This window comes from Bos indicus, chromosome 8 (genome assembly GCF_029378745.1).
Source record: "Bos indicus isolate NIAB-ARS_2022 breed Sahiwal x Tharparkar chromosome 8, NIAB-ARS_B.indTharparkar_mat_pri_1.0, whole genome shotgun sequence".
In the NCBI taxonomy this organism is placed as follows: domain Eukaryota; kingdom Metazoa; phylum Chordata; class Mammalia; order Artiodactyla; family Bovidae; genus Bos; species Bos indicus.
This window is the reverse complement of record NC_091767.1, coordinates 8,373,014-8,396,903: the sequence shown is the minus strand read 5'-3', so window position 1 is coordinate 8,396,903 and position 23,890 is coordinate 8,373,014. Positions and strand designations below refer to the sequence as shown.

The 23,890-nt window shown below is 47.9% G+C and overlaps 1 protein-coding gene and 1 long non-coding RNA gene across 10 annotated transcripts in view; one reads left to right on the top strand and one right to left on the bottom strand.

The window, feature by feature from the left end:
• The first annotated feature begins 16 nt into the window (after nucleotides 1-16).
• Nucleotides 17-16,217, top strand: LOC109562789 (uncharacterized). Of its 8 annotated transcripts, none has more exons than XR_011567997.1 (7): nucleotides 51-286; nucleotides 1,364-1,471; nucleotides 1,951-2,086; nucleotides 4,584-4,640; nucleotides 5,202-5,361; nucleotides 15,440-15,578; nucleotides 15,697-16,217. It is a non-coding gene; the product is annotated as an uncharacterized lncRNA (long non-coding RNA). The 8 variants fall into 8 exon arrangements; XR_011567995.1 differs by having other exon boundaries at nucleotides 52-322; XR_002181218.2 differs by having other exon boundaries at nucleotides 39-1,471; nucleotides 1,951-2,185.
• Nucleotides 16,213-23,890, bottom strand: part of PINX1 (PIN2 (TERF1) interacting telomerase inhibitor 1) — a 65,790-nt gene continuing 58,112 nt past the window's right edge. For both annotated transcript variants that reach the window (XM_019965810.2, XM_070794407.1), the window contains exon 7: nucleotides 16,213-16,908. In XM_019965810.2, coding sequence (XP_019821369.1) covers nucleotides 16,447-16,908 — 462 coding nt within the window. In that variant the 3' untranslated portion in view covers nucleotides 16,213-16,446. The remainder of the gene's footprint in view (nucleotides 16,909-23,890) is intronic.

The window sequence follows — 23,890 nt, the reverse complement described above, 5'->3', positions numbered from 1 at the left end:
CCGCAGCGTCCCCGCTCCGACCTGCCGGGAGGAGAGGCGGGAGGCGGGCCGCTTCCCCAGCGTGCGCCCGCCCCCGGCCCGCCCCTCCGCCTCCCAGGTGGTTCCCGGGGATCAGTGCCCCGAAGCCCCGGGGCCGCCCCTCGGCCCGCTAGCTCGCAGCGCAGGTGCCTCCGGTCGGGAGGAGGGAGCCGCCGGTGATCGCGGGGCCGGGGAGCGGGAGCCGGACTCCAGCCCTTCATCCCGACTGGCCGCGGCCTCCCGGGGCCAGGTTCCGCCGGCTCCTCCCGTGCGTGGAATCCTACGAAGAATAGAAGCCAAACAGGTTTTGCTGGGAATGGCCGGGCACGAGTGACTTTTGGCCGTGACACCCGGCCTTTGAACTCTTCTTGACAGAACACACTTCGTGCTTTTGTAAATGACCTGGGCGGCGACAATCTCGCCCCCCAACCCCAGCCGACTTGGGCAGCCAGAGAGACTGGGGTGGGGGTGGGGGGCTGGATCCCGTTTCGGGTTCCCCGTGGCACCCACTGGAGGGTCCCCTCGATGCTCAGCAGCTCCCTGGCTCTTCAGAGAGCATGCCTGCAGCCTCAGTTCTCTCCTTCACCCTGGCCTCTGTCGTCTCTCTTTTTGTACCTTTACCCCCACCCCACCCTGGTCTCTGGCGTCCCAGCCTCCAGCTCCCTCCCTCCGGCCTTTCTCTGGCGAAATTCCCTTTTCCTGTGTTCTCTGTTCTCTGCTAACCATCAGTCCTGCTTCTCAGAGCAGAGTCCTTCTGTCCCTCCACCCCTGCCGTCTGACCATCCTAGACTTTGGCACAACCTGGGCTGCTGAGTTCTCCTCCTCCTGACACCTGCCCCCACCTTACCCCCTAGACCAGACTGGGCCTGCCCTCCACTGGAAGGCCCGCGGGCTGGAAGCTCAGGGCCCTCCATCGGGCATGGGAAGCCCTGCTCAGAGGACAGCTCCTCATCCTGCTTTATCGTGTGAATAGGGCCGAATAAGTGGATGAATAAACGAGTGAGCAGATATGGCTTAGACACACGCTACTATATAAAACAGGGAAGTCCTGAGGAATCCGATCCTGGAATCGGATCCACCGTGCATTTACTGAGCAGCCATCCCAGTGCAGGGCTCCGCAGAGGTGACCCTGAAAGCACTGGCACTGGGAGAGAGGACCATGGGTTTGGGTCTGGAGGCAGGACCTGTTTTCAATGCTGGGTTACTTAATGCATGACTCAGGGCTCCTCTCCCAGTCCAAAATGTGGAGGAGGATAAGACTGACCTCACAGGGCTGTGTATGAAAGCTGAAACTCCATACATAAATGACGGTTGATGTTAAATTAACATAACTGTTCACATGCAGCCATAAATTCTAAGCCTGGACTTCAGGGTCCCTGCGTGCAGTGACTGAGTTCACAGGCGCCTCTGTGGGCAAGGTACTCTCCGGAAGCAGCACCAGGGCTAAGACTTGGTAAGTGGAAGGAAAAATGCAACTTCTCGTTTTCAAGTCCCACTTGCAACCTACAGCGCCCCGGGTTTTACACGTAGAATAGATTGCCTAGTTTTCCTACCTCCTTCAGCCAAGACCCAGAGGCAGCACCCTAGGCTCCAGCTCTCCACCCCGAGTGGAGCGGGCGGAGCTGGCTAGCACCGGGGACCGGGAGGGGTGGGGGTGATTTGCATAGTGAGTGTGTCCGCGGTCTAGGTGGACTTTCGTATTTAGGGACGCCTAGGCCGTTTCCTCTGTTGAACTCCTCTGCCAGAAATCTCTCAATTAAAATCTCCAGACCGGAATGCTCCGTGAACCTCGGGGGGCTAGGGCCGCACCTGGCCAGGGGTGACCCTAGTCGTAGAGATAGAGAAAGGATCCCCGCAGGGGTATTTGCGCGGCAACCCATGGACCCCTGGAAGGACTCTACCCTTTCTAACTGCACTGCCTCTCCCGGACAGGACGATGGTCCGCAGGATCAGAAGCCTCTAGGGGACAGCGCCCCCTTCCCGGCCGCGGGCGTCCCCTTCCCCGCCTGCAGCCTCAGGCGCTCTCGGTGCGCGGTTCCGGAGCAGAGTGCACGCAGTCAGGCACCAGGTGAGGAAGATGCTCCGGCGCCGGGGAGCGTAGAGTTGTCCAGAAGGATTCCAAAGTCCGACAGCAAGATGGAGAAAACGGCGAGGGCAGAGAGAATAGGTATTGAGGTTGTTGTCTACAGTAATAATTTCTGGCATTTCGTCGGACAGAGCGCGAGAGCCTGGATTGTGCAGGACCTTGGCGTTAAACGCCGTGTTGCCAGCAGGGGCTCCGCCCAGACCGCGTGAGCTGTGAGCACGCAGGAACTCGGGCTCTTTCGCTCTCTCCCTTTCTTTGTTTCTTCATTGATTTGAATCCACTCATTGATTCACCTGGGCAACTTTATGCAAACGCGCCCTGGTGCGGGCGGCGCTCAGGGGTGCTGGGTAGCTGTGACCCCGGCTGCCTCTCCGACCTTCGGTACCTGAGCTCCAAGGGTCCCCAAAGCCCGGGGCTCAGAAGGCTGAGCGAGAGGGGCCAGGACTGGAAGTCCTCCGAGGCATCCCCATACCTGTCTGGCCAGCGCTGGGCCCAGGACCTGTCTGGCCAGTTGTTGGCAGAGGTTCATCTGTGGAGATAGCGAGGTGGATTCAGGGCAACTATGCCAAGAAGGACTGAGATGTATAAGTCTGCAGTGCCGGGTCCTGCGGGTGCTTGGACCCACCGCAGGATGGGATGCGGGTTCCCGCATCCGTGGACAGTAGAGCCAAGGGTTTCCCATGTGAAGATTCAGGGGGACAGTGGACCTGTCTGCTCACGGACTGAGCCTTACTCTTGCGGTGTGTATTGTGCGAACTCTCCCCTCTCTCTCACATGAGTTTTTTCCATCTTCCCTTTTCTGTTTCCTTTCCTCCTTCCCTGCTTCGCTGCTCACCTCCTTCTCTTTCCAGTCCCTGCCCCCCTCCTTCCCCTTTCTCCTGCTTCCCCTCTCTCCTTCCTCTCCTCTCCTCTCTCTCCCCTCTCCCCTCCCCGCCATCTTCCTTTAGGTCTGTAGTTCACTGAACAGCATTTACAGGAGCACAGGACGTGAAGTCAGAAACGGTTACTTCAAGTTACTAGTGGTGTGATGATAGTCCATTCACCTGATCTCAGCCTCAATTTCTTCGCCAGTAAAATGGGAATAATACAGGATTCCTGACATGGTGTTTTTGAAAGAACCTCAGGCATCCGGTCCCATCACTTCGTGACGGATAGATGGGGAAACAGTGGAAACAGTGGCTGGCTTTGTTTTTCTAGGCTCCAAAATCACTGCAGATGGTGATTGCAGCCATGAAATTAAAAGACGCTTACTCCTTGGAAGGAAAGTTATGACCAACGTAGATAGCATATTCAAAAACAGAGACATCACTTTGCCAACAAAGGTCCATCTAGTCAAGGCTATGGTTTTCCCAGTGGTCATGTATTGGATGTGAGAGTTGGACTATAAAGAAAACTGAGCACCAAAGAATTGATGCTTTTGAACTGTGATGTTGGAGAAGACTCTTGAGAGTCCCTTGGACTGCAGGGAGATCCAACCAGTCCATCCTAAAGGAGATCAGTCCTGGGTGTTCATTGGAAGGACTGATGTTGAAGCTGAAACTCCAATACTTTGGCCACCTGATGCAAAGAGCTGACTCACTGGAAAAGACCCCGATGAGGGCAGGAAGAGAAGGGGACAAACAGAGGATGAGATGGTTGGATGGCATCACCGACTCGATGGACATGGGTTTAGGTGGACTCCGGGAGTTGGTGATGGACAGGGAGGCCTGGCGTGCTGCAGTTCATGGGGTCCCAAAGAGTCAGACACGACTGAGCGACTGAACTGAGTTCAATGTGCACCTTTAATAACTGTGAAATGTTATACAATAATGAACGGATGGGACCTTAAATATAGAATTAATAGGGTTCAGCCCACAAAACTTTCCCCTCGAGGATCTTTCCTGATTCTATTCCCAACTGAAGAGTTTTGGTGATTCTAGAAGGAGAGAGAAGGCAGGGGGCACACATTCTTGCCTCGAGGCAGCAACCCTGGCTCCGGACCCTGGACTCTGCTCAGGACCACATCTGGTTGGCCACACTGAGCTGGGGCTGCCACAGCTCCCAACCCTACCCTCTGTGGTTTTGTGCACGTGTCTTATCAGGGCTTTCTGTCCCTCACACCAGGCTGGAGGTCAAAATCATCATCACCAGGATGATCAGCTTTGCTCACACAGATTTATCTTTGCTCCACTGACAGTCCTTGTAAAGGTCATTCCCAGCTCATCCTTGCCTCCATACAACCCTCTGTGAATTAGGCATCCCAGATGGTAGTATTAATTCCCAGATAAGGCAGGTGGCAGAGCAGAGACCTGAATCCACATCTCTTATCCTCAGGTCTCTACTCCTCAGTTCTGGGGCTCCCCTGTGTCGGCTTCCGACTCAGATCAGAGCCCCACTCCAGACAGAAGTGCTTTTCACCAGCACTGATGGTTAGTGCCAGTTCTGGTGCTTCTGATCAGAACATAAGTGCTTCTAACCCCTGCTTGTCTACCCTCTCCAGATGCATCACTCAAGTTCCACTGGACCTTTCCTCCTCAAAGGGCACTTGAAGTTCAAGGTAAGGTGAAAAGCAAATGGGTTAACCCTGTTGGCTACAGGGAAGGTGCATGCTGAAGAGGCGGGAGACCTGGTCTAGGCCTGCTGGCTGCCTTCTCCTTCCTCCTGCCCCGCCACCTCCAGGCCTGACTTCCCTCTAAGAAACAGAGTTTCTCTTTCAGCCAACAGATATCTCTTCACAGTCAGAAGTTTAGGAGAAATTCATCATGTTCTTGGATTTAGAATAATTTGGGGGGATTAAACCAGACAGCAGAGATGTGTGATATACCTGGAGGGTTACCTGAGTGGACACAGGACACCTGGACAGACTTCCACAGCATCCTAGATGTGACAGCTACTCTACAGGACACTTGTGGGAGGTGGGAATAGGATTTTCAGATGACATTGCTCCTGAGTGTGGGTAGCAGAGACCCCTGGTAACATCAAAACCCTTGATGTTCGGATTCAAGAGTAGAGAAACCGCAGGGGTAGAGAAACTTGGGGTTTCCCAGATCAGACTCTCTGGTTACTACAGAATGCCCCTCTACCTGTGTGTTTATCTCTGATCAGTCACATCTCTCAGTGAATAGGGGACAGATCCTGACTTAGAGCCAGAAGTCCAGTCCCATCTGGGCACATCTGAGCAAGTCTCTCAGCCAGCACACAGGGTGGAAAGCCTCGGAGGCCCAGGGAACCGCTGAGGGGCTGGCCTGTGTTGCGTACGTACCCAAGACAGCGCCCAGGTAAGCGGTGCTCATCCTGGGATCTGTGTTTGCCCCCTCCCTAGCACCGAGGGCCAGGAGAGTTCCATGTCAAGAACAGACATTTTCTACGTTAATTTTCTCCTGCTCCACTCTGAACAATGATCAGATTTCCTTCTGTAAGGGAGCATGCATGTAGAATGACTGCGCTGAAATGATCTTTATTTTTTTAATGTTTATTTGTGTGTGTGTGTGTGTGTGTGTGTGTGTGTGTGTGTGTGTGATGGCTGCACAGGGTCTACACTGCAGCAAGCAGGGACCTTTAGTTGCAGCAGGCGAACTCTTAGTTGGGTCACATGGGATCTAGTTCCCTGACCAGGGATAGACTCCAGGCGCCCTGCATTGGGAGTCTTAGCCACTGGACCACCAGGGAAAGTCCCTGAAATGATCTCTACTTGGTCAGAAGCTAACTCTCAGATGAATTTAAATGAAAAACCAGCAAATGACAAGAAAAACTAACAACTGGTTCAAGGAGGTATGTTTCTATCTCTTCAATTCTACTGTGTCTTCTTTTCAAATGTCTCAGAGGAAGAAGAGAAACTGGCTAGGGGTCGCCTATAATTAATACAAAATGGGAAATATGTCTTTTCTGAGCCTCTGTGCACACATGTCAGGATAATGAGTGACATGGTGAGGCAGAACTGATAGCGATCTCATCACGGGGCACTCTGTCATCAGCCAGCAATTCTGGTGTGATAAAGCAAGGATACTTCTTAATTTGTTTGGCTCTAGGTGATCGATTTACTGGGTGGGTTTCAAGCTACCATTATTTTATGTTTTGTTTTTTAATCAGGTGCTCATTGAGGTTTTGGCACCCCACTCCAGTGCTCTTGCCTGGAAAATCCCATGGACGGAGGAGCCTGGTGGGCTGCGGTCCATGGGGTCGCGAGGAGTCGAACACGACTGAGCGACTTCACTTTCACTTTCACTTTCCACTTTCATGCATTGGAGAAGGAGATGGCAACCCACTCCAGTGTTCTTGCCTGGAGAGTCCCAGGGACGGTGGAGCCTGGTGGGCTCCGTCTATGGGGTCGCACAGAGTCGGACACGACTGAAGTGACTTAGCAGCAGCAGCAGCACCGAGGTTCAGTGTACCCACAGAGAAGTGCACAGACGTGCGTGCTGGCAGAGATTTCCCAGGGACCACACCTGCGTAAGCAGTGCTCACATCATGTAACAGAATGCTGCTCCCACTGCCACTAACTTTGAAACTCCTTTAGGGCAGGGACTGGGTAAAAAAAAATCAGTTAATCCAATTTATCCAAGACAGGAAAACAGGAGAAAAGAAACAACAAACAAAAAAACATATGGGACAAATAGAAAACACTATAAGATGTTAGATTACAACCCAACCATATCAATGATCACAATAAGCATTTATGACCAAGCTACTCCATTTAAAAGGCAGCAATTGTCAGATTGGATAAAAAGAAGCAAGACTCAAACTGCATGGTGACTGTAAAGAAATCCACTTTAAACACAAAGATACAGATGAATTAAAAGTAAAAGAACGGGAATTTTGGTTTCTAGTTTGCCATGCAAGGGGCTTAGACGTTATCAGTCACATTCGTGTTGTTCACTCACTAAGTTATGTCCAACTCTTTGCGACCCCGTGGACTGCAGTGTGCCAGCTTACCTGTCCTTCACTATCTCCCAGAGTTTGTGCAAATTCATGTCCACTGAATCAGTAATGCCATCCAACCATCTGATCCTCTGCTGCCCCCTTCTCCTTTTGCCTTCAGTCTTTCCCAGCATCAGGGTCTTTTTCATTGAGTCAATTCTCTATATCAGGTGGCCAAAGTCCTTCCAATGAATATTCAGGGCTGATTTCCTCTAGGATTGACTGGTTTGATCTCCTTGCAGTCCAAGGGACTCTCAAGAGTCTTCTCCAACACCATAGTTCAAAAGCATCAATTCTTCGGCACTCAGCTTTCTTTATGGTCCACATCTTACATCCATACGTGACTACTGGTAAAACCAAAGCTTTGACTATACAGATTTTTATTGGCAAAGTAATATCACTGCTTTTTTAATACACTGTCTAGATTTGTCACAGCTTTTCTTCCAAGGAACAAGCATCTTTTAACTTCATAGCTACAGTCACCGTCTGCAGTGATTTTGGAGCCCAGGAGTGTAAAATCAGTCACTGTTTCCACTTTTTCCCCTTCTATTTGCCGTGAAGTGATGGGACCAGATGCCGTGATCTTAGTTTTTTGAATGTTGAGTTTTAAACCAGCCAAGTCACATTCTAACAATACGAAAAAAAAGATGAACAAACCAAAAATCAACAATCTTTTTAGATCCATCAGAGAATTCGGTCACAGGATGTGAGATAATAGAAAATATATACTGGTCTCTGCCTCTGGTTCCTGGCACAGAGTTCCCAAAGCCCTTGTAAATTCCTAAGTGATAAGAGCACTGGGGGCATCTTTTGTTCTATTGAGGTAACTCTGGGTGGGCATCTGGACAGGGGCTGGTCACCAGAAAGACCAAAGCATAATTAGAAGCTTGGAATTTTCAGCCCCACCCTCCATCCTCCTGAGAAGGGAAAGGGGCTGAAAATAGAGTTGACAATTGATCATGCCTACATGAAAAAACCTCCATAAAAATCCTGAAGTACAGTATTCAGAGAGCCTTCAAGATGATGAACACATCCACATCAGGAGGGTGATGCACCCCCAGCTTCAGGGGACAGAAGTTCCTGTGCTGGGGACCCTCCCAGACCTCTGACCTATGTATCTCTTCATCTGGCTGTTCATGTGTATCCTTTATCTCATCCTTTAATAAACTGGTAAGCATAAGGAAGAGTTTCCCTGAGTTCTTGCAATTTGATCATACCCAAGGAGCGGGGTATTGGAACCTCTGATCTGTAGTTTGTTGGTCAGAAGCAGGCAATAACCTGGGTTTGCAGCTGGGGTCTGAAGTGTGGCAGGGGGCCCCTGGGGGGGGGCAGTCTTTTGAGACTGAATCCTTAACCTGTGGGGTTTGATGCTATCTCTGGGTAGATGGTGTCAGGAGTTAAAATTGTAGAACACCCAGGTGGTATTGCAGAGAATTGCTTGGTGAAAAACCACACATTTGGTGACCAGAAATGAAGTGTTTTGTGTGAGTTAGTAAAGGAGAGTCATCGGGAAGAAACATACAGTAGGGAAGAACTGGTCTGTTTGCGTTCCCCACCCCCCGCCACATTCAGGAGACAAACACTGAGGTTTTGTCCAAACACAGGACAAACTGATGCTCCTGAGACTGGAGAGACATATAGATGGATATGGAAGAGTGGTAACTTAGCAGAGGACAAACCCTGAGGATAGACCTCCTCAGGAAGCAGCACCAGATTCCTTTTTACCCAGTACATCATGTCTGGCTTTCAACAAAAAGTTTACAAATTATACTAAACGGCAAAACACACAGTTTGAAAAGAAGGAGCAAGTACCAGAGTAAATTCAGATATGACAGGGATGTTGTGGTTATCAGACTGGGGATTTCAACTGTGATCAGTAACTCCTTGGTGGTCCAGTAGTTAGGATTCCTCACTTCCACTGAAAGGGCATAGGTTCAGTCCCCTGATCTGGGAACTAAGGCCCCACAAGCCTTGCAGTGTGGCCAAAAAACAGAGAAAAATCTCTATGATTAAATGTGCTAAAGGTCTAGTGGAAAAACTAGACAACATTCAAGAACAGATGGGTAATATAAGCCGGTAGATGGGAATTCCAGGAAAGAGTAAAAAAGAGACGCTCAAAATCAAAAACACTGTCACAGAAGTGAAGAATGCCTTTTGGGTTCATTTGTAGACTGCACACAGCTGAGCAAAGAGTCAGTGAGCTTGAGGACATGTCAATAAAAAGGCCCCAAACTGAAAAGCAAAGAGAAAAAAGAAAAAAGAAACAGTATATTCAAGCACGATGATTCAACTACAAAAGATGTGACGTGTTAGTCACTCAGACATGTCTGACTCTTTGCAACCCCATGGACTGTAGCCTGCCAGGCTCCTCTGTCCATGGGATTTCCCAGGCAAGAATACAACAGTGGGTTTCCATTTCCTTTTTCAAGAGATCTTCCCGACCCAGGCTTCCATGCTCAAATGGACTAAGTTACACCTTGAGCAAAACTAATTCAACTATTCAAAACAAAAATCAAATGTAGTACCCATCACCTTTCCAGGATCAAGAAAGGTTTGGGCCTGGGGAGACACCATTCCAATGGCTACTTTATGAACGAATGACTTTGGTCAAGGTACTTAGAAACTCTGAGCCTCTTTCTTCAAGACAGGGAATGTAATACAGTGGCTCTTATGGTGTTGAGGAGAGCAGAACTGCTTTTCTCAGGGACGGATATTTGGAAGGGTCCTCTGGTTTGGAAGCCTGAGTACACTTGTCGCCGCGCTCCTGGCACCGGCTCATACTGTGCGCTCATCTCAGGTTGGCAGCACCTCACCCCATCATGGCAGGATGTTGTAATCCCTCCAGGCTGAATTGCAACAACTTGCTTGACTCAGCCCACCAAGGAGACCCAGGGAGGGCAGGATCCGGAGTCTGTCACCTGAGAAATCTGAGTCAATGTGACCACACCCAGCCTGCCTCAGGGCCCAGCCCACAGCTCACCTCCCAGTGGGAGTGCTGAGCCCTCTTGGGACTCTTATGTCTTCAGGATGATCTGGCCACACCTTCCTCTGCTGCACCCAGAGCTGGTCACCCACAAAGGGGTTCGGGAACCCCCAGTGCCAGGGAGCTGGCTTTGCTGCCAGTACTTCCTCTTCTGAGGGGCCACCAGTGCCTTCCCATGACTGGGGTCCCCAGTTCGTGCGGTGATCTAGTTGCTAAAGTGAAGTGAAAGTGATAAGTCACTCAATCGTGTCCGAATCTTTGCGACCCCACGGACTGACTATACAGTCCATGGGATTCTCCAGGACAGGATACTGGAGTGGGTAGCCTTTCCCTTCTCCAGATCTTCCCAACCCAGGGAATGAACTCAGGTCTCTCACATTGCAGGCAGATTTTTTACCAGCTGAGCCACGAGGGAAGCCTGATTTAGTTGCTAAGTTGTGTCCAACTCTTGTGACCCCGTGGACTGTAACCCGCCAGGCTCTTCTGTCCATGGGATTTCCTGTAGGCAGCTCTTATGTTCATTTCTCCGCTTGGGCTTGGAGGAAGAGAGGAACTGCATTGAGGCTCTTCTCCAGGTGTTTCACTAAGTCCTTTTCTCGTTTAATTCTACAACCACCACTGGAGGAAGGGAGCCTCGAGAATGGGGCCCTGAGAGGGGCCATTTGAGCTCCCAGTGGCAAGGTGACAAGGAAGGCGTAGGGGTAAAGTGGGGAGAAGTTCGTGATCAAGCCCTTAGGCTGGGTGTGGAGGTCTCAGACATAGGGGTTCTCGTATTGAGACTTGGAAGGAACTACCAAGTTGGGGCTGTGGCTACGGCAGTGCAGCCCTGATTAAGCATCTTCATCTTGGGATACACTTCAGGCCTTCAGAGCATGGTCCCTGCTGTGGTCTCTTCATTTGCTTCTTCATTTAAGGGTCCTCCTGAACCTGCTGTGCGCCAGGCACTGTCCTGGGCGCTCCAGGAATACAAAGATTAACTCTGCCTCCAGAGGCCCTCGACCTGAATGGGGAAAATGATACATCCCAAAGTTGTAACACTGGGCTTCCCAGGTGCCACTCGTGTGAAGAATCTGCCTGCCAACCCACTCCAGTATTCTTGCCTAGGAAATCCCATGGACAGAGGAGCCTGGTAGGCTACAGCCCATGGGGTCCCATGCAGCCCCTCACCAGGGAAAGCCCCAAGGATGAGGGAGAAGGGGACTCTTCTGCCAGCCGAGGTGCTGGGCATTGCCCCTGAGTTCTCACACCTTCATTTCCCCCGGTTCTGAAGGCTGGATGGAATTGGGATCTGCCTTCAGCTCTTTTCCATTTTCTTAACAAATGTTTGTTAATAGGGTTTTTTGCTTGTTTGTTTTTAATTATCTATTCTTTTTGCTTTTGACTGTTCTGGGTCTTCGTGGCTTCGTGTAGGCTTTCTCTAGACTCCTTGAGCAGGGCTGTGCTCTAGTTGTGATGCCGACTTCTCACTGCGGGGGTTTCTCTTGCTGCAGAGGACTGGCTACAGAGTGTGGGCTCAATAGTTGTGGCACACGGGTTTAGTTGCCCTGTGGCACGTGGCTCATGCAATCTTCCCAAATCAGGGATCGAATCCATGTTCCCTGTGTTAGCAGGTGGATTCTTATCCACTGCACCACCAGGGAAGTCCTGTTAATAGGCTTTTGTTCCATCTGGGTTCAAAGGGTGTCCCGGCTGTTAGGTGAAGTGAGGCTACCTGTAGGCCACCCCCTCTAGTTCTTCCACACCTGGCTCCCTCACCTGATGTGCAGGTGACAGGAGGGACAAGGGGAAGGGAGGCTGAGATAGAAGCTGGGGTCTTTCTCACACTCCCCACTTACACAAAACACATTTTTGGGTTACTCCATATGGAGGAATGTGGCTTCTCAGGTGGGATAGTGGTAAAGAATCCACCTGCCAATGCAGGAAATGCAGTTTCAATCCCTGGGTTGGGAAGATCCCCTGGAGGAGGAAATGGCAACCCACTCCAGTATTCATGCCCGGGAAATCCCACAGACATAGGAGCCTGGTGGGCTACAGTCTCTGGGGTCACAGAGAGATACCACTGAGCACACACACATATGGAGGATGTGCATATAATTCTGCTTATTTATCACAGAGTTAAAAATGTTGTTAATAAGGGAGATTGTAGGAGAAAGTCACTCTTCAGGTTCAGGTCAAATGAGTCAGCAAAGAATTTCCCAAAGCTCACCACCCAACTTGATAACACCCGCATGAAAGCCGAGGAAGGTGCAGCACCATCAAGCCTGTGTAAACATAGCCAGGTGTCAGGTATGGCCCAGAGTACGTCCCAGGGCATGGCAGCGCATTCTCAATGACACAAGTTGGTAGGTCTTGAGGGTGGGTGGACCCTGCAGTGAATTTGTTTCTTTGTCTTGAACTGGCCTGGGCTCAGCCTGAGGTTGGGGCTCAGTAGACGTTTTCAGAACTAATAAATGTCTTTCAGCAACCATGTACTTTTCTCTGAGGAAATGCGACATGGGACATACTAACAGAAAATTTAAGATGAAACTGATTACGAAATTCTTCCTTTGGTCAAATAACTCACTGTACTGTAGTTTTCCTTAAAAGTTGACTACTTATGCAGCGGTAAAGAATCCCCCCTGCAATGTAGGACACGTGGGTTTGATCCCTGGGTCTGGAAGATCTCCTGCAGAAGGAAATGGCAACCCACTCCAGTATACTGGCCTGGAGAATTCCATGGACAGAGGAGCCTGGCGGGCTCCAGTCCATGAGGTCACAGAGTCGGACACAATTTAGTGATTAAACAGCAGCGCTTACGCAAAAGTTCAGCTCAGGTGGGAGGAAAGCACCCTGCAGCCACTCCTCACTGGCAACCTAGATGCGCCCATTCCTACCTACCCTTTCCTACGCACCGCCTCTATCTGCATTCCTGCGCGGACCCCATCACGGCTTTGAGCATGACTTTTGAGTGTATTCAGGATTTCCTAACTGAAGAGCATATTTTCCTCAAGCAGTCTAGTCATCCTCTTTATTAGGACACGATACTAATTTGCTCAGTAATAACTGAGCGCTATAAAACCTGATATCGGAGCATCCAATCTGACCTGGCCAGCTCCACAAGCCAGTGCAACAGGCTCCAAACTGCAGTGGCTGCAGAACCTGCGAGACAAACAGGGTGACGGCAGGGAATTTCTTACTCAAATCTAAGGAAGGCGCTGCTGGCCAGACCAGAGGCTGCGCTGGCTGGGGCAGACGGTGCTGACACGTTTCTCTGATGTTGTTCCTAAAAAAGGCAGGTCCTGGCTTGTCCTGCCAGGGTCAGCCAGCAGGTGAGTAGAGAAGAGATACACGCTGTGGTATGAAGAAATGCTCGTTTTGGTTTCATCTTTCAGTAGCATGAGTATTTTCTACAAATTGGAAGGAATTTCATCTTTGTTTCATAGACTGGCGAACGGTTTAAGGAAGCTGAGTTACTCACACACTATCCCACCAACCTCTTGACCACATTAGAAAAGAAAACCTATTGAGAATCTCTGACGTGCCATGAACCCAAAAGTATTTTCCACAGTTTGTATAAACAATACTAACTCAAGTTAACTGTAAAACTCTTTGCAGTTTGCCAGCTGCTTTCACATACATTCTCATTTAAAAGTAACCAGGGCATGTGAAGAGCATCAGCCATAGAAACTCTTGCTAAGATCCCACATGTTGCATGGCCATGGCCACACACACACAAAATTTTTTTGCTAGGACAGGTGACATCACAAGGGTGAGGACTAAATAAAAAATTGTGGGTGTGTTGGCCAGGGAAGAGAAGGGACTGGAGCATCACCAACCTAGTGATAAAAATTGAAAGAGGTCCTTTTATAAAACACAGTTTACCCATAAAAGGGGATAACAATAATAGTTATCTTACTGGGTTGTTTGAAGACTAAACGAGTTGATTTATTTAAAGTGCTTGGAACAAGGCCGGGCACATAAGACCACATGTAGTGATAATTATTTTCTATTACAATTAACAGTAAAGGAAAGAAGGGCATCACCGACAACATTTAAGAACCCCTTAATGGCAGAAAGATTTTCCTGGGCACCTACATTCCCCCTCTTAAAATTGTAGGATGCCAAAGAAAGCATTGACAGCTACAGTATTAATATATTTTCACCTAGTGAGATAACCTAAGGCAAAAAACATGGCTCATATATTAACTGTTTTTAAAGTATCATACCTATGAAATTCAAGTGTCCAGAGAGCATGCACTTCATTGTTCTAAATTCCACCTTAGATCCAGAAAACTAAGTGACCTGAGAAAGAGCTACTTCAGAAAAATGAAAGCCGAGCATTTCTAGAGAAAATAAAAGATGCTGTGTCAAAGCAAATGGTCACACTGTCTGCTCTTTGCTGCGTGTGTGCCTTTTTCTCAGGCTGCCCTCTTGATTATTAAAATCATTTGGTTCTTTCTGTGGCCCATTAAAATAATCATCACAGTCTACAGGTGCTCTCTGTGAGAGTCACACTTAACTAGTCTTGCGATGTCACTGCCTTGGGTTTCCAACTCCGAGAGCTCCCTGCAGCCCCTCCCTCCTCTGTTCTTCCCACCAGCCCCTGAACCCCAGATGACTGGTGTGCAGCTCCCTGCTCCCTAAATGCCCATTCACTTCCTCCCCCTGCACACAATTCAGCATATTCTTCTGACTCTTCACTTTTATTGGTAAAGGAAGTCAAAGTAAATAAAAGGCAAAAAAAGAAACAAACCCACCCCAGTCTATATACATATAAAGATAATTATCTTTAGGTTTTCTACATGGCCACTCCCTTCTGAAACTCGTTTCATTACAAGACAGGACAAGCAGAGATACCTTGGGCATGTGCCTTCTGGGAAGAAAAGTGACTTTAAAAATCTTTGGTGCTTTATTATACTGGACCTTGCTTGGAATTCTGAATGCTGAGGGCCACAATAAACTCAGAAGCTCGACTTCATAAGAATTTTCCCTGTGGTATGTGCCTGTATACTTTTAAGCAGTTAGCATCATTCAGAGTCTTAGGAGACTAAAATCAAACGTACTTCATGCACTTTCTCTGTTTTAAGAATCTCAAGGCCATGCTTCTTCATATATAATGTGTGACCCCAGGGGTTCAGGTCAAGGGCACGAGCTCATCAGGTGGTGGTTGAGTTTTCATTCCTCTTATCCAGGAGAATAGCTACAAGCCAGGTGGAAGGCAGCACACTGCCAGCCCGCGTGCCACAGCCCCGCGGCTCCAGACAGGTCTGCGGGATGGGGAGCAGGCAGCCAGCAAGGGCTGAGAGGAAAACCGGGAACTGAAAATAAGAGGGGAGCAGGGGTGAGGGAGTGCAAGGGTGAAAGGTCGCAGAAGAGAAGAAAGCAGAGGTCAAGAGAACAAAGAGAGCGGGAGAGAGGCAACCACCGCTGGACCGCAAAACCAGCTGCACTTTCCTTTTTCATTCTGTGTCCCAAAGAGGGTGTGACGGTGTCTGCAGTTTTCTGGGGAAACCCGCGTGTAGAGAGTTGAACCATCACACAGGCAGACACGCCAGGGTGTGTCGGGGCGCATATAAACACAGGAGGTGACACCAGTTGGTGTGAGCAAGGCTGAAGGTATCTTTTACACTTTATGTAATATTCATTTATTTTATTAATATTATGGCAGTCTCAGTCGTGATGAAATTAACTTCATAAACTTAAGAGTCTCATTCTTTTGTTTTGTTTTGTTTAGCGTACTGAGGATCTCTTGATGGTCAGCGGTGAAGAAGAGCCCTCTCCAGGGGATCTGTCCTCAGGGATGCGTATCTGACCACCGACTCCCGCTGAGGAACCGCGAGAGGCCTCCTGTGAGAGCTGGGAAGTTAAACTGTGTCCACTGTCACCTCACTGCTTCCAATCTGTAGTCTTGGGGAAGAAGACCTCAAAATACACGGCTGTCACTGCTCAGTGGAAGAGAGAGCATTAAAGCAATTTCCCCATCACCACCAAACCAGACCAAAACAACTCTCTGATTTGAGAATGTAATCATATAAAACCGACTTGGCAAAAATGCGCGGGCTGGCTATAGAACAAAAAGAACTCTCTGAATGCCTTTTAATCCTTTAATTAGACTAAGTCCTTCAGAAGTGAGCACAGTTCATTGTTACTGAAGGAAACCAAGAGCAAATACAGACAGTGAGAGACACACACACGTGTGTGTACATATAACGCTGTGCTCACATGAAGGTGAATAAATGTGCCAAAGGACTCAGAGTCCAGTAAGGAATTTATTTGTGTGTGACAGCCATGATTTGGAACATTGAAAAGTTCTGGGAATAGGATTTGGGAAAACGTGGTGTGGGCGAGACGCGACAGGGGCCAGGCATGTTGGAGGCGGTGCGCACACGGCTCCCTGGGTGAACCCGCCTGACGCCCAGCCAGGGGAGTCTGTCCTGGCAGCGCCCTGGCAGCAGAGGAGCTGGGAGGCGCTGCTCCAGAGAACTTATTTGGAACCTTTCTTCTTTTTCACTGGTGTTTCATCTAGAGTACTATCCACTGCTGCCTCAACTTGCTTTGCTCCCTTTTCCTTTTCTTTCCTTTTTTTGGGCTTTGGCGGGGAGTCCTGGTTGTCGAGTGGACCCACGTGACCCTCTCCAGCCTCAGCAGGAGCCCCCGGATTCTCATCCCAGCGAGGGTCCCCCAGCTCACATTCCACTTGGTTTCTCTTCTTCTTGGCCTTAGGTTGGATGTGGTTTTCCACATTTTTATCTTTTGCCTCTTTCTTTCTTTTCTTCCCCCTTTTCCTTTCCACTGGGGTCTCTGAAGCCTCCGGCCCTGCAGCCATGCCTTGAGCTTTGCTCTTCCGCTCCGCCATGCGCCTGGCAAAGTACTCGTGGATGGTGAAGGCACTGGTGGTCGTGGTGGAGGTGTCAGTCTCCTCTGTGGCAGACAGGCTGGGGTGGTCCTGGGGTGGGGAAGAGTGAAAAACGGTTATTTATCAGCTAATTATGCTTCACCACATCTAGGAAGCCTCTGCCCGGAGACCCACATGCTTGTCAGCCCGGAGACCTAGCTAGGGGACCAGGTCTCCTCTTGTTTCCTCCTCCTTGCTGGCCAGAGCTGAGCTGCACAACACGGAACAAGGTGGCCAGATGCACCGGCTGAGGACTCTACAGGGTGGGAGGCTGGACCGGAAGATGCTAACTTCACAAGGTAGACGGCAAGTTACCCGGACAGAATTCTGAATGAACAGCTCCTGCACAACAACATGAAAACTGGCAACAAAAGTCCTAGAGGCTCAGAAACAAAGACCCTGAAAGCCTGGAGCTTTGTGGTGTCATCAAGACACCTCCTTCGGCTTGCTGTGGATTCACAGGCTTTTGTGCCCTGACCCACAAGCTTAGAAACCGTGTATATGTAAACCCCAGACGTGCCAACCTGGACCTTGGTGTGTCCAGGGCACCTTCTTTTCCCTCCAAAGGCAAAGCATGGCCCTCTGGCAGCCGCTTGGGGGAGGAGGCGCCAGGGCTGGGAGACGGGAGACGTCCCCTCCCACCCCTCAACTCTGCCATGACCTAGACACTCCTGGCTGTGTTCGTCCTGCTTCTAAATGGAGGAATTACTCACTTGTAACCACGGGGATTAACTGCGGTTTACATTTTAATTTTAAATAAATATACTCCCGGTTGTAAAGCTTGAGAAGAGGAAAAAAAAAAAAACAACCTTAACTTAATAGGTTGGGAGAAAAAATGAAATGCTGCTATCACACCATATAGGTTGTGGCTGGCTGGCAGTAAGGAGGTGAAAAAGTGTGTGTAGAAAAGGAAGCACCTTCGAGTGGAAGAATATAAGGACTGTGTTTTAAGTAAACTCAGTGTCTGGAATACTTTTGCCCACAGTCTTTTAAAGTAATCAAGCCATTAAGCAACTAAGCTAAACTTAGGTTCTTCCTTCATATTCACTTATTCGCACAGGAAGAGATTGGTTGTCCGACCCTTTCCAGGCTGGAAAACAGTTTTCTAAATAAATCCATTTCCAATTGGAGTCCACAAATTATTCTGAACTTGGTGGGCAAAACTCTGCTCACGCAGCTAACTTTATTACAACCAACACATATAACTGAACTATATATTTTCTTGTTACAGCAGCACTCCAGACCCAGCCCAGAGGCCTCCAGCCTGAAGCTTTGACTGACTCAGTATTATTTCAGTGGGCAATGGGGCTTTGAATGGCCATTGGCCCGGATAGCTGTCACCAAAGATACCTTACCAACAACATCAAACTTCTCCGATCAACACAAACCTAATTTTATGAAGGGCTAAAACCACAAAATCATGTAGTCAGTTTTTTAAACTTCAAAAGGGAAAATGTAGAACACCATTTAACCAAGGTGGAATAAACCAACTGACCTTTTTAAATGTTATCTATCAGTATTCGATTTTGCCTGGAAGCCCATGAAGTAATTTTGAGGAAAATTTAAAAATAGCTGCACAGAAGCCAAAAACAAGGTCACTTTGTCTTTTGGTTCCTCAAATATTGAAAAAGATCTGAAGTTTTGCAGAACAGGATGAAAAATCTTAAGACTCTCTTGATCCCAGCCAATCCCAGTCTCATGGACAAGAAAAGTCATGCCTTCCATGAAGTAAGGGCACACAGCCACACACAGCAAGTCTGTATGAAGGCGGCCTGTTTATATAAAACAGGGCTCATTTAGCTTCACAGTATTAAAGGAGTTTATCTTATGTGGGCCAACTCCTCTGGAGCGTCTCTGTGTCTTAGACTCTCAAATGCAAGTCATATCCTATGGCTCCTTACCTTGTTCACCCATTTATTAGCTTCTGAATTCCTGCTTTTAACAGTTAAATCACAGGAACTAATTACTGGTATTAATCACACTTTTAGTTACTAGAAAATACAAGATCGTTTTTGAGTCACTTGTTGAATTCAGCGGGCCTTTCTAGTCCCAGAAAATAACTCTGCTCATAATCAACTCCTATGGTGATAAGAATTTTGATAATCACGGGCCACTGCACAACAAGCTCAGCAGGGCATAGAGACAAGCCAGAGAGGTGCCAGCACCCAAATGCTATTGATCCCAAGGAGAGTATGGGCAAGACAATGACTTTCGGGGAGAGCTGGGGGGAATGCCAGGGGCAGCCTCCCACACTCCAAGAGTGTATGTGATTAGAAACCATGGAAGCAAAGGAGGGACAGGTTGCAAATCTGAATGCTGTAGAAGCAAGGAAGGCCCTGGTCTCATATTTTATGCTTTTACAAATCCGACACCCAATTTTACTGCAGTGATTACAATTCTTGTTTCTAGAGTCTCAGCCACAAATGTGAAAAATGTATACTTCTTCAAGAAAACATACTTTTCATATCTGGTCGCTTCTTCAAAGTAAGTAAGTACTGAGAAACGCACTAGATACTTTTTAGTACTGAAATAGAATCCACTCGCTTCTTCCCAGGTTTCCACTAAACACATAATACAACCTCAAAAAGTAAATTCTGTAATACCACATGTGACTTACACTACTTCATAAACCTTGAGAATCCCAATTTGCTAGCAGTGTTCTAAAAACGAGGAAAGTAAGTTTACAAATAACTGGAAAACTTCCTGTTCCATACAAAATACTAGCAAGGGAGGTCTGGCTAACTAATGATTTTACCAAATATTTGACTTAACCTCAGGGATTTAGGAAACCTCTTCTTTTAAAATTCCAATTCCTGCTATTAACTAATGGAGAACCTTAGATAAATCCCATAACTTTTCTGGGTCTCAGTTACTAAGCAAGTCAAATAAGTAGATTAGATTCAACTTGAAAGTCTAAAAGTTACTGAACTCTGAAATGATATTTGGGGCAGCCATTCCTCTGTGACACCAAGAGCAGAGGAGGAGAGTGAGGCAGGACAAGCAAGTAGCAGGACGAGCTCGGCTCAGGGAGGACTAGCACCCCGACTGCCAAATCAAGATGTAGAAGTGCTAGCAATGCACTTATAAGTCTATGCACAGAAAAATACTTTATACTAACCACCTGTATAAAAATATTTTATACCAAGCATCTGCCAGAGAGCAGACCTAGTAATACCACTTAGGAGAGCAGAAGGGGCCAAATACTATTTGCACTGAATAATTTGTAAGAATACATTTAAAAGAATTGACACTATATATTAGAAGCTAAAATCAATAAAAGCAAGAAACTGGGGTTGACTATTAACTGGAATATGAATCTATTTTAAGTTTACTTCCTGGAAATCATTCCAATGTTTCTAAAAAAGGTGGCAAGAAGCTGTAACTTTAAAAATAACAATCCTATTTTGTACTTAAGGTTGTTTTTTTTTAAATTATTATTATTTATTTGGCTGCATCTTGTCTTAGTTGTAGGCTTCCCAGGTGGCGCTAGTGGTAAAGAACCCACCTGCCAACGTAGGTAGACATAAGACATGTGGGTTTAATCCCTGGGTCAGGAAGATCCCCTGGAAGAGGGCATGGCAACCCACTCCAGGATTCTTGCCTGGAGAATCCCATGGACTGAGGAGCCTGGCAGGCTGCAGTTCATAGAATTGCACAGAGTTGGACACGACTGAAGCAACTTAGCATGCACAGTCTTAATAGAGGCATGCAAAGTGTTAGTTACAGCATGTGGGATCTAGTTCCCTGACCGGGGATCAAACCTGGGCCCCCTGCACTGGGAGTGTGAAATCCCATGGACAGAGGAGACTGGCGGGCTACAGTCCATGGGGTCACCAAGAGTCAGACACAACTGGGTGACTGAGCACACACACATACCACAATCATCTCAGGTGCCTGAAAGATGCTCGTCACCTTTTCTCAAAAGAGGTTGTTCTTTGCTTTTGTTAGGTACTCTCTCTAGAGGCTGGGCAGCTCAATGAGCCACGTACTCAAAGCTCTCCTGGGTTCCTTGTCCTCTGTGTCACTCAAACATATCTAATCAGATAAAGAGGCTTCTCTTTATTATTCTCAGAAGACTGCTGTTAGTAACGTTTGAGGCAGGGAAACATAGCAGTCTGGATGGAGAATTTAGAAAGATGTTATGGCAGATGCACCTTAAACCTAAAATCTTACCACTTGTGATAAGCTTACAGGGCAGGATGAAGTTTAAAGGCAAAACTTAGCAACCTAGCCTTTCTCATGTGTCACTGCTGATCTTAAGTTACAAGATGACTGAAGCCTTTTGATTTCCATGCCAAGACACAGAGATCAGGGTGTGATAGTAATCCTTCAGTGAGCTTTTCTCACTGAAAGGAAAAGCAGACACCAGAGCTCCAGGGTGATAGACTCGGCAGTGGGGGCATTAGCTCTGAGTGCTGTGGCTTGTGATAAACAGAAGCTCACTTCCGCCCTGGCCTGTCGTCAGCTTGCGCTGGATCAGTCTGGGAAGAGTTAAGAGAGCTTGGCAAGTGAGGAGTTCGAAAGAACACTTGGCATATTTTCTAAGCTTTCCAGCGGGACAGTTCTAACAAACACAATTATGTCTTGATGTCATCATGGGAGGTAGAAATTGTACCCATCCACTTAGGACAGTGATGAATTCAAGTCAGAAGCGATTTCACGTCCCATCAAGAGGAGGGCAGAGCTGAGGTGAGGGCGGTGCCTGACTGTGGGGGCATGAAACGCTTTGCTGACAGAGGGAGCAGAGGACGCTGCTGGGGTCATCCACTATGTTCGCTGCAATGGTCTTCAGACCCTCGCTATGCAGCCGTGGCCATCACTTCCTTAAAGATCAAGTACAAAAGCACCTCCCCCCAGAAGCTGGTCCTTTGGGGAACAACCTCTCTTCTTTACTACCTGTGACTAGCAATTCGTTACTTTTACCTTCTGGTCTTAAAAAGTCTGTTTTCTAAGCATCTTCCCATGGAAACTTTAAGTTCCCTGAAGGCAGGAACCATTCCTCTTTCATTTGTAGCACAGCCTCTCAAGAGCAAACACGTGGTTGGGTTCCAGGAAAGCACAACAGACACCAACCCCGGGCAGATCAAGGCTGGGAAGCACTCCCACCACCCCCACTGCACCAGCTCTGTGTTTGTGGGCTCAGATTCCCTGGCAAGCCAGGCAGGGCTAATGACTAGAAGGTGCATGGAAGAGTGGGAAGGAAAGACAGAGGTGGCATTTTGAGGTGGCTGTTCTTCCTACAGGATGAAACCATGCTCCTCTAATCAGATGCCACCTTGCCTCTTGGGGCACTACTACAGGCACATCCCAGAGCCTTTTTAATGTGATCAGCCGATTACTCCCTGTGGTCCTGAGCGATGCACAGCTCTGGCAAATGATCCATTTGTGTCTCCTCTGGTCTGTTATTCCACTTGTTATCACACCACCTTCCAGAAGATTAGGCATGAATAAATCAGCAAAATGAGGTGGTGTGCTGTAGGGGAACTGTCACAGGCATGATGTGTGGTGAGCTGAACACAAGCAATAAAATAACCTGTATGGGTTAACTGTTCTTGCCATCAAAAGAAGAGGCTGGAAAGCAAGAGAGTTCTAGGGTACATCAGAGGCAGAGATAGGAGATGTTCTGAGAAGACAGTCGGGTCAAGCTCCACTAGAAGCCCCACCTTGACAGCAGGGTGTTAAGGTGCAACCTGCAGGCTGTCTTGAGCTATCACACAACTGGCGAAGCTGCTGACGGCAGGCAGTCATCAAGATGGTTTGTCTCCAAAGGTTTTAAGCTCAGAAGTGATCAACACGCTGGTTAGAAAACACGGATGGTGCGACTCTGTCGACCCCTCTTCTCTTGTCTTCTATGGTGTCTTTTTGGTTTCCACATGATTGAAAACAGTGTTTCACTGACAAAGAGCTATTTCTGCACTCACAAGAAGTTTACTCAAGTGTGAACTCTTGCGTGTTTTTTTTTTTTCTTCAAGATTATCATTTACTCACATCTGGAGTTAGGCTAAACATACAAAGTCTCAGGAAATAACCAGCCTTGTGGAATCTGCCTGGAAGACATAATCACTTTCAGGTGGGCAAGTATCCTAAGAGTTAAAAACAAATACCAGACTCTACTGAACAGAGGGAAAGTTTGATTTGAAGAGGGGTTAAAAACAAAAAAGCACAACGGGACTAGAATTATGCAGTACCTCTTAACTTTATGTGTGTGTGTAATGTGTATCTGCTCATGCATACAGGTTCTAGGAATCCAGGGCCTGTGCAGGGGTTCCAGGAGGGCCCAAGTTCTCTCTCTTTTTTTTTGCCACAGCACGCAGCATGCAACATACGGACCTCAGTTCCCCAACCAGAGATCAAACCAGTGCCCCTCGCCCCCACATTGGGAGTGCAGAGTCTTAAACACTGGACCACCAGGGAAGTCTCCGGGAGGGCTCTGTCTAGAACAGGGCGAGCAGAGAACAGCCCAAGGGCCAAATCCGACCGCTGCAGATCTCTGCACACCTCATAAGCTAAGAATGCTTTTTACATCATAAATAGTTCGGGGAGAAAATTATCAAAGGACGACTATTTCATGACATGTGAAAATTATGTGAATTTCAAACTTAAATAAAGTTTTGAATTTCATCAGAAAAAAAAATGTGGAAATGTGTTTTTTCTCCAGTATATAAGTAAACTAAGTAACTAAGCTAAGTAAATACCTGCTGAATGAATGAATACACTGATTGTGAAATATAATCTGCTATTTGGAAATGTTAGATGCATGTGAAGTACACACACACCCACACACACACCCACACCCACACACCGAGTTGGAGGGCTTTGGGTTTTGATGAAGTTCTAATCTCAGTCTCTTGCTACTTTACTGAATTATACTGGTGAGTGTTGGAGAGGGCTGCTATTTGCCATTTGATTTCTGGCAGACAAGGAAGTTTGGTTATGAAGTGATCTATGTTAAAGAGAACTCACAACCCCCTGTAACCTCTCTAATGTTAAAACGCTGGAACACTGCCTGGAACCTACAGACTCAGAAATGAAC